The 9,657-nt window shown below is 39.0% G+C and overlaps 1 protein-coding gene across 1 annotated transcript in view; it reads right to left on the reverse strand.

Annotated features, from left to right (window-relative positions):
- LOC125036984 overlaps positions 1 to 9,657 on the reverse strand; it is a 57,347-nt gene that overhangs the window by 979 nt on the left and 46,711 nt on the right. Inside the window, 6 exon segments of the mRNA XM_047629945.1 lie at positions 823 to 2,706; positions 3,160 to 3,383; positions 4,818 to 5,003; positions 6,067 to 6,123; positions 6,125 to 6,295; positions 8,603 to 8,699. Coding sequence (XP_047485901.1) covers positions 823 to 2,706; positions 3,160 to 3,383; positions 4,818 to 5,003; positions 6,067 to 6,123; positions 6,125 to 6,295; positions 8,603 to 8,699 — 2,619 coding nt within the window.

The following is a 9,657-nucleotide window of genomic DNA, read 5'->3' on the forward strand; positions in this document are numbered from 1 at the left end:
AAAAGAGAAGAAGAAGAAGAAGAAGAGGGAGAAGGAAATAATAATAATAATACAAAGAAGAAGGAGAAGAAGAAACGAAGAAGAAAAAAAGAAGATGCAGAAGAAGGAGACAAAGACAAAGACTAAGAAGAAAAAAGATGCAGAAGAAGCAGAAGACAAAGACAAAAGACGAAGAAGAAGAAAAAGGAATCATGGATGATTTAGATTGTATTATGATATTTCACTTTCCTTATTTTTCAATTTTCTTTTCTCTTTTTCTTCATCTTTTCTTACTCATTAACCTATTCAACTGTCTGTCTGTCTACCGCCTACTGCGTTTAACTGTATAGGTCAAGCTGTTCCTTAAATGTATCCCATTTCTCTATGCGGAAGTCTATCTATCAAAATATCTATTAATCTACTCAGCCATCTATCAATCTATCTGCCATATTATTTTTTTATCTATCAAGTTATTCATCAACAATCTATTCATCTATCAAGTCATTCATCAAAAGTCTATTTACCTATGAGTTTATTCATCAAAAATCTATTTATCTATCAATTAAATTCATCAAAAATCTATTTACCTATCAATTAAATTCATCAAGAATCTAGTTACCTATCAATTCATTCATCAAAAATCTGTTTACCTATCAATTAAATTCATCAAGAATCTATTTATATATCAATTAAATTTATCAAGAATCTATTTACCTATCAATAAAATTCATCAAAAATCTATTCAATCTATTCAACCACTTCATTCATCTATTCCTGCAATCTATCCATCTACTTTTTGGAAATAATTTCGCATTCCTCCACTCTATTCCCTCTTCTCATTACCTTCCTTTGTTGGCTTGCTTCACATCTTCCAAAGTGTTCGTGTCAACAGATTTGTCACCAAGTTCGAACGTCGGCTTGGTAACACTGTGCACCTCCATCTCCTTCTGGGTCGTAGCGCTGTGCATGACACCCTTTTCGGTTGGGGTTGGCGTGTGTTTGTGGTCATGCAGGTCAGGGATGATTGATATACTCTGCAGGTCATTTATATCGGGTGTGGGTGAGATGTTGTGCAGGTCATCCAAGTCGGTTGAGGCTAAGGTCGAAGTCATCTTGTCTTCCATTTCAGGCATTGAGACCATCGTGTTGTTTTCCTCCTCCGTGTCAAACATCTCGGGCATGGAGGTCATTGTACTGTGTTCGAGCATGTCGGGCATAGCTGTCGTGGAACTGTGCTCATCCACTTCAGGCATAAACATGGTTGAACTGTCAGTCTCCATCTCAGGCATAGGCTCCACCGTACTCTGTTCACCCATTTCAGGCATAACCGACGTCTGCATGACACGAGTAAGGTCCTCCTCTGTTCCATTCAGAATGGATTCAGTGTCAATAACTTCGAAGGAAATGGATCTTCCCTCAGGCAACAGGAACTTGGGGCTGATTGGGGTGCCGTGGGGCTCTTCAGGTCTAACCTCAAACACAAAACCGTGAAGTTCTTCTTCAGGTTTCATCTCAGGTGTGCTGCTGTTAATGGGAACAACCTCTGGTTCTTCATGTACACTACCATCGACTTGAACACCATGTGGCTCTGCAGGTTTAATTTCATGTACACTGCCATCGACTTGTACACTATGTGGCTCTTCAGGTGTAATTTCATGCACGCTGCCATCGACTTGAACACCATGTGGTTCTGAAGGTATAATTTCATGCACGCTGCCATCGACTTGTACACTATGTGGCTCTTCAGGTGTAATTTCATGCACGCTGCCATCGACTTGTACACTATGTGGCTCTTCAGGTGTAATTTCATGCACGCTGCCATCGACTTGTACACTATGTGGCTCTTCAGGTGTAATTTCATGCACACTGCCATCGACTTGTACACTATGTGGCTCTTCAGGTGTAATTTCATGCACGCTGCCATCGACTTGAACACCATGTGGCTCTTCAGTTTTAATTTCATGCACACTGCCATCAACATGAACACCATGTGGCTCTTCCGGTTTCATTTCATGTGCACTGCTGTCAACTGGAACAGAATGGGGTTCTTCGGGTTTGATCTCAAATACAATGCCATCAGCTGAAATATTATGTGGTTCTTCTTCAGCTTTCACCTCGGGAACACTGTCGTCGACTGAAACAGCATGGGCTTCATCGGGTTTCGTCTCAGGTACAATGCCATCAACTGAAACATTATGTGGTTCTTCTTCAGGTTTCACCGCCAATACACTGCCATCAACTGAGACATCATGGGGCTCTGCAGGTTTGATCTCAGATACAGTGGCTTCTAGTGGAACACTTTGTGATTCTTCAGGTTTTACTTCAGACACACTTTCATTGACGAAAACAGCTTGTGGGTCTTCAAGAGTTTGTTCAGACAGGCTAGCATTGTCTGGAGCACTGAGTGGTTCTTCAAATTGTGGTTCAGAGACACTGGTGTTGTCTGGGACATCATGTGGTTCTTGTTCAAGTGTTATTTCAGATATGCTGTCGTTGACTGAAATAGCTTGAGGCTCTCCTTCAAGTTCGGGTTCAGTTATACTGGTATTATCAGGAACAACGTGTGTTTCTTGTTCGAGTTCAAGTTCAGATACAGTGCCATCAATGGGAACAGCTTGTGGTTCTTGTTCAAGCTGGTGTTCTGAAATGCTGTCATTGATGCTTGAAGCAGGTCTCATGGCTGTATGGGATGACAAGGCTTTCTTCACAGCGTTTAAGAGAGGATATCTGGAATTGGAACATGAATAAAAAAAAAACCATTAAAAAAGCAATCATCCCTACTTTTATAGTATCAACAATCATATGAATACTTACAATGGTATTGATAGTCTTCACTAAGGAGATTCTAAGTTTATCACATCTGAGACTGCATTTAACTTCCTTTGATACAAAAGGTTAAGTGTAATACCCGAATATTAGGTGACCATTTATAAAATATAAATATAAAATTTGAAAAGTAATTTGACTATATTATTCATATACATAAATAATAACAGTTGCTGTTATCGTAATGACAATAATTATAGCTACAGTAACAATCCATTAAAAAGAATAGCAATTACAAAATCAACTTTTAAGTAATCAGAGAGCAACCCTCTGCCAACACCTAAAAAGTACATGACCCCTTTTGCAGAATGAATGACAACCGTATCAAAACAACGCATCAAAAGTAGAACTCACTTCATCCCAGTCTGACTACAGGTACCGTTGAAATCATCCGTGTCGACAGACCAAACCATAATGCCGCCCAGCCCGAGTTTCTGTGCAAAAGCGACCTTGAGTCCAATAGACATTGCGTCATCAAAGGATATCCACATGTTGTTCTGATACATGTAGGGAACTTGGTGGCTCTTTTGCCAGACCAGGGTCCATTGTCCTGGCTCCAAGGTTTGTTTCTCACAGATCTGGTTGGGAGATAATGATAATAATAATTATAATTTAGTTATAATCTATTTGTTACAATGGTTATTCTTGGTGCAACAGTCTGTCTGTTTTCTTTTGAATCTAAATTACCCCCCGTGCAAGAAATGGCCAGGATTACCAACCACTGGCAGTGTGTGAGAAATGAACATGAGTCAGCAAGATGCTAGACGAGGCCGCAACCGTGCACCACAATGCACACAGTAGGCAGCTAGAGAAAATAAGCAAGAGAGGTAAGAGAAATGCTAGAGAATGTGACAGAACAAAGTGATATTGGAATAAATATGAAACCATGCTACTACAGTTGTTCTGAAGCACGTTGACAAAAGCAAAAACTCATACATGCACCGGTAGATCTAGAGAATTTTACGTGTGCTGGGACAAAAGGTTTTGGAAAGAAGGAATAAATTGTATGCATCAGGGAACGACAAGAAATATAACTGTAAGAGAAGATATTATTCTATTCTTTGTTTAAGTGATTTAAGCAATCCATGGACACAATGAACAATTTATAAGAACAATTTTCAAGAATAAATAAACAGGAGAATAGATACGGGAGTAGGAATGTTAAGCCTTACAGTAGTAGTAGGGGAGTCTACTATTTATGTATCCGCCACTGTAGACCTCACACATAAAAATAAAAATCACACCAAAAAACAAAATAAGCCACCCAACTAACTTACTAGTATTTCACTATATAGTCATTACTGTTGTATTTTATAATTATGAAAAAAAAAAAACTTATGCAATTCCATACTACATGCCAAATATATTACTAATCTATATAACACGATAGCAAACGATAACAATAATGATAGCAAATAATCAAACCTTAAGATTACACGAATAGATCTACCAATGTAATATTATCTAGTTTAACCTAGCCTCATGTTATCTCAACCAACCTTATCCCATCATTCCCTACCTCACCTCACTCAACCCAATCGAAATCTACTCTACTCAAACCATTTTAACTCAACCCAATCCAATTCTACCCATCCCATTCTGATTCAACCCAATCTAATCCTACTCTAAAAAACCCATTCTAACTCAACCCAATCCAATTCTACACGACCCAATCCGACTCAACCCAACCTATTCTAACTCAACCCAATCCAATTCTAACTCAACCCAACCCATTCTAACTCAACCCAATCCAATTCCAACTCAACCTAATCCGACTCAACCCAACCCATTCTAACTCAACCCAATCCAATTTTAACTCAACCCAATCCAATTCTAACTCAACCCAATCCAATTCTAACTCAACCCAATCCGACTCAACCCAATCCAATTCTAACTCAACCTAATCCAACTCAACCCAATCCATTCTAACTCAACCCAATCCAATTCTAACTCAACCCAATCCAATTCCAACTCAACCTAATCAGACTCAACCCAACCCATCCCAGCCTAACCTCATTATAGCCAAGGAAGCCGTCCTCCTTCGTATAAGGTCCAGCGAAGGCCGAGGGAAGTGAGGGCGCGCCGATGCTGTTGCTAGACGGATCCTGAAGGAGGTAGGATCGGCCAAAGAATCCTACGCCAAGGACCACCTTCTCGGGAGGCGCTCCGGCGTCGAGGTACATCTTGACGGTGTATTCCTTAGTGGGGGGGGGAGGGGAGGGGGGGGGGGAGAGGTACAGGTTGATTAGAAATTATCATTATCAGGGCCACAATGATTATGTTCATGATTATAAGGATATTGGTGATGGGGTTTATTATAATAATCATAAAATGAAAAAAAAAAAAAAAAAAAAATTAAACAAATAAAAGTTATTAGTAGCATGCAATAACTCATCACACAATACACAAAAAGTAACAAACAGAATTTTACACAACCAAAGTAAACAAACAACCCTACAACATGACAAAGCCTGCAGATGCAACTGTACACTGCAACATTTTTAGTGGAAAGACCTGCTGTCTATTGTGGATTACAGTGGTGACGAACTTCGTAATTTCGTTATAAATCAATACAGCAATGCAGCTTAACACCAAAATATAATTAATTAGTTTCTAGTTCATGAATAATCATTGCACGAATCTCTGTCAGAATCCAAAAGAAATTTTACATGTAATCCTGCCAATCCAAGCATCCATGAAGTGCAGCCTATTACACAGACCAATTTCTCAGCCAAGCCCCATATAAAGGCAGTATAGGATATAACCTCCCTCCTCAATACAGACCATAGGAAGCAATGCGAAGACCAGTTCCTCAACTAAATCCCGTATATAGGTAGCCTAGTACATAACCTCCCTCAACAGAGACCATAAGAGGAATGTGAAGACGAGTTCTTCAACCAAGCCCCATTTATAAGCAAACTAGTAAGTAATCTTCCCCAACACAACCATAAGATACCAAGCCCCATTAATAGGCAGCCTAGTACATAACCTCCCTCAACACAGACCGTAAGAAGCAATTCAGAAGAACAGTTCTTCAACCAAGCCCCATTTATAAGCAGCCTAGCAAATACTCTCCCTCAACACGGACCATAAGAAGCACTGCGAAGACCAGTTCTTCAAACAAGCTCCATTTATAAGCAGCCTAGGACATAACCTCCCTCAACACAGATCATAAGAAGCATTGCAAAGACCAGTCCCTCCACCAAGCCCCTCCTACGTGCGAGATCTCCCCCTTCAGAAGAGACCCGCGCCACTCCTTACCACGTTGCGCATCTTGTCCTCGGCACTCTCATCGTCCCTCGGGTACAAGGGGCGAGTTGTGGCCCGTCCGACCGTCCCATTTGCCGTGGTAATCGTACGAAGCGATGTGCATGAAGTCTAGATGTTGGCTAAGTTCAGGGATGTTGTAAGCGACGCCGACAATCCTCCTGTCGGCTGCCACGGCGGCGGTGAGGCTCCACCCGTACTTGGAAAATTCTTCTTTGAGTTCCTGCGTGGGAGTCGGATTTATTTTAGGATCTGCTTGAGGTATGGGGTGTTTTTTTTTTTTTTTTTTTTTTTTTTTTTTTTTTTTTTTAATTAATATTGTATTTATTATTATTATTATTATTATTATTATTATTATTATTATTATTATTATTATTATTATTATTATTATTATTATTTTTGCGTGTGGTTTTGAATTTTGTTATTGTTTTGCACTGGTACGTCTGTGAATTATTAGATTTGTAGATTTGTTGATACCGCCACTAGAAATATATATCGTATTCACGGCGATGGTACAGACTGATTAAAAAAAAAAAAAAAAAAAAAATGTAGTCGAAAAGATAAAATCAAAAGACATACACTGATCAGGGTTATTATTGTATTAAATTACTGTACAGTTTACATGTCACTGTACTTATAGAATCCGAGGCGTGCCTGCAAGGGAGGAAATAATGCGCCTTTTTTTTTTTTTTTTTTTTTTTTGTTCTTCTTATGTTATTGTTCTGTTCTTAACTTGTGTCATTTTTTTGTGGTGGATTTGTTTGTGTGAAGAAAGTTAGAATGGTATTGTTGATTTCCTTGTTTTTATTGTGGTGCTGTATATGTTTTACGGCGGCCGTATTTTAGAACTTTGTTTGTTTGTTTGTTTAAATGTCATCACGTATATCCAACTTATCCTACAGTATGTTCATATATTCTTAATCAGTTGTTATTGTACTTAACCCAATCGGCATGACAAGAATAGATGCCGTGCCCAATGTAATACAAGTTTATTTATTGTATTTACACATAGATGGCTCTACAAGTGCTTATTCACCAAGGAGTCAGTTATTAGTCCTACCTATCTCACCTGTTTCCCCTTTTCCTCAGCTTTTGCAAAGGGTCTTTTCCATTATTTCATTGTCTTAAATGTTATCGAGATTTCATTAACAATTTAACAATCATTAACATCAATAACACTAATAACAGCATCGATATCAACTAAAAACAAAAACGCATTTTCCCGCCAGTTCAAGGAATGGAAAAATCAGGATCGGTCACTAAGGCCTATACTGATAGACTCCTTGCCGGCTGAGCACACGTGGAGCCATCTGTATGTAATAAAATTCACAAAAATAAATAAATAAATGAATAAATAAATAAAATACAGGGGACAGAACATAAATCCGTGGTGGTTGGGTTAATTCCATCGATTCTTATGTCATGCTAGAATTATTATAAATTTCTTTCTGGAGATGTATTCGATTTGATGATAAATAACTTTTAATAAACTCTGAAAAAGGGAATTATTTATCTTAATTATAAAAGATCTATATGATTAAATAACAAGGCTGATTATGTATAAAAGATAAAATGGTAAAAAAAAAATATACAAATAATGACAATGATAAAAATGATAATAACAATAAAAACAATAATAATTAAAAGGAGAAAAATAGAAATTGAGGAAGAAGTAGTATAAGACAGAAGAAAGAAGAAAGAAAAGAAAAGAAGACGGAGGAAGAGAAGACGAACGAGAAGAAGTCGATGGAGAAGAAAACGGAGGAGAAGAAGAACGAAAAGAAGATCGAGAAAAAGAAGAAAAAAAAAAGAGGAAGACATAGAAAAAGAAAAAAGACGGAATAAGGAAATAAGAAAGGAAAAGAATAGTAACAATAAACACCCCCCCCCCAAAAAAAAAAAAAAAAAAAAGAAAAAAAAAGAGTATAGGAGAAAATAAAAGAAAAAACACGATTTATGGACAAAATGTAAAATGGCAAAATTAGGAATAAAAGTAATATGATAAAGAAGACGGATAAGAAGAAAAATAAGATAAAGAAAAAGAAAATAAAGAAGGAGAAGACGAAGAAGAAAAATAAGATAAAGAAAGCCAAGAAGAAGAAAAGAAAAGAAAGAAGACGGAGAAGAAGAAGAAAAGGAAAACGAAAATAAAGAAAACGGAGAAGAAAAAGAAAATAACGAAGGAAACGGAGAAGAAAAAGAAGAAGAAAAAACAAAAATGAGAAAACGAATAGAACAGAATCAGAAAAAAAGGAAAGAAAGGAAAACATAAATAATAACAAACAAAAAAAAAAACAAACTATCCCCGACACACGCAAACGGACACAGCACTTTCTTGCCCCGAACTCTCACCTCTACCAAAAGCACGAAATTGTCTATCCCAAACGGACACAGCGCTTTCTTGCCCCGAACTCTCACCTCTACCAGAAGGACGAAATCAGCGGACACAGCGCTTTCTTGCCCCGAACTCTCACCTCTACCAGAAGGACGAAATCAGCGGACACATCGCTTTATTGCCCCGAACTCTCACCTTAACCAGGAGGACGAAATTGTCCCTGTCGGCCGGAGCGCCTCCTCGCGTGGCGGGGTACTCCCAGTCCAGGTCCAGCCCGTCCAGTTGGTACTGCCTGGGCAAAGGGGCAAAGGGCAGGGGAGAGGGTTAGCTTTGGTTGAGAAATGTGGGGGTTTTAAAACTTTTTTTTTTTTTCTCTTTTTTTTTTTTTGGGGGGGGGGGGGTGGACGGGAGGGGAGACAAGGGAAAGGTTTTGCTTTGTTAGATTTTTTTTTGGGGGGGGTAAGGGGGGAGGGGAGAGGGTTAGCTTTGGTTGAGAATTTTAGCTTTAGCTTTTTTTCGAGAATTTTTTTTTTTTTTTTGGGGGGGGAGGGGTAAAGGGCAGGGGAGAGGGTTTTTTTTAAACTTTCTTTCTTTCTTTCTTTTTTTTTGGGGGGGAGGGGGAGGGGGACGGGAGGGGAGGCAAGGGGCAGGGGGAAAGGGTTAGCGTTGTTTGAGAATTTTTTTTTTTTTTTTTTTTTTTGGGGGGGGGGGGGGGATGGGTAAAGGGCAGGGGAGAGGGTTAGCTTTGGTTGAGAAATGTGTTTTTTTTCTTTCTATTTTTTTTGGGGGGGGGGGTGGAGGGGAGGCAAGGGGTAAAGGGTAAGGGGAAAGGTTAGCTTTGTTAGAGATTTTTTTTTGGGGGGGGGTAAGAGGGGAGGGGAGAGGGTTAGCTTTGTTAGTTTTTTTATTCTTTTATTTTGGGGAGAGGGAGGCAAGGGGTACGACGAAATGTTTTGCTTTGTTCGAGAAAAAAAAAAAAAAAAATCTTATTTTTTGCGGGGTAAGGAGGGAGGGGAGGCAAGGGACAGGAGGAAATGTTTAGCTTTGTTAGATAATTTTTTTATTTTTTTGTGGGGGGGGGGGGGAAATTTAGTTTTTTTTCGAGAAATGTCTTTTTTTGGGGGGGGGAGGGGAGGCAAGGGACAGGAGGAAATGTTTTTTTTTTGGGGGGGGGGGGGAAGGGGAGGCGAGAGAGATGGGGTTATCATCATTATTTTTTCTTATTGGTTGGGGGAGGAGGGGGTGAGGGG

The sequence above is a fragment of the Penaeus chinensis genome, chromosome 22, assembly GCF_019202785.1.
Source record: "Penaeus chinensis breed Huanghai No. 1 chromosome 22, ASM1920278v2, whole genome shotgun sequence".
Classification (NCBI taxonomy): Eukaryota; Metazoa; Arthropoda; class Malacostraca; order Decapoda; family Penaeidae; genus Penaeus; species Penaeus chinensis.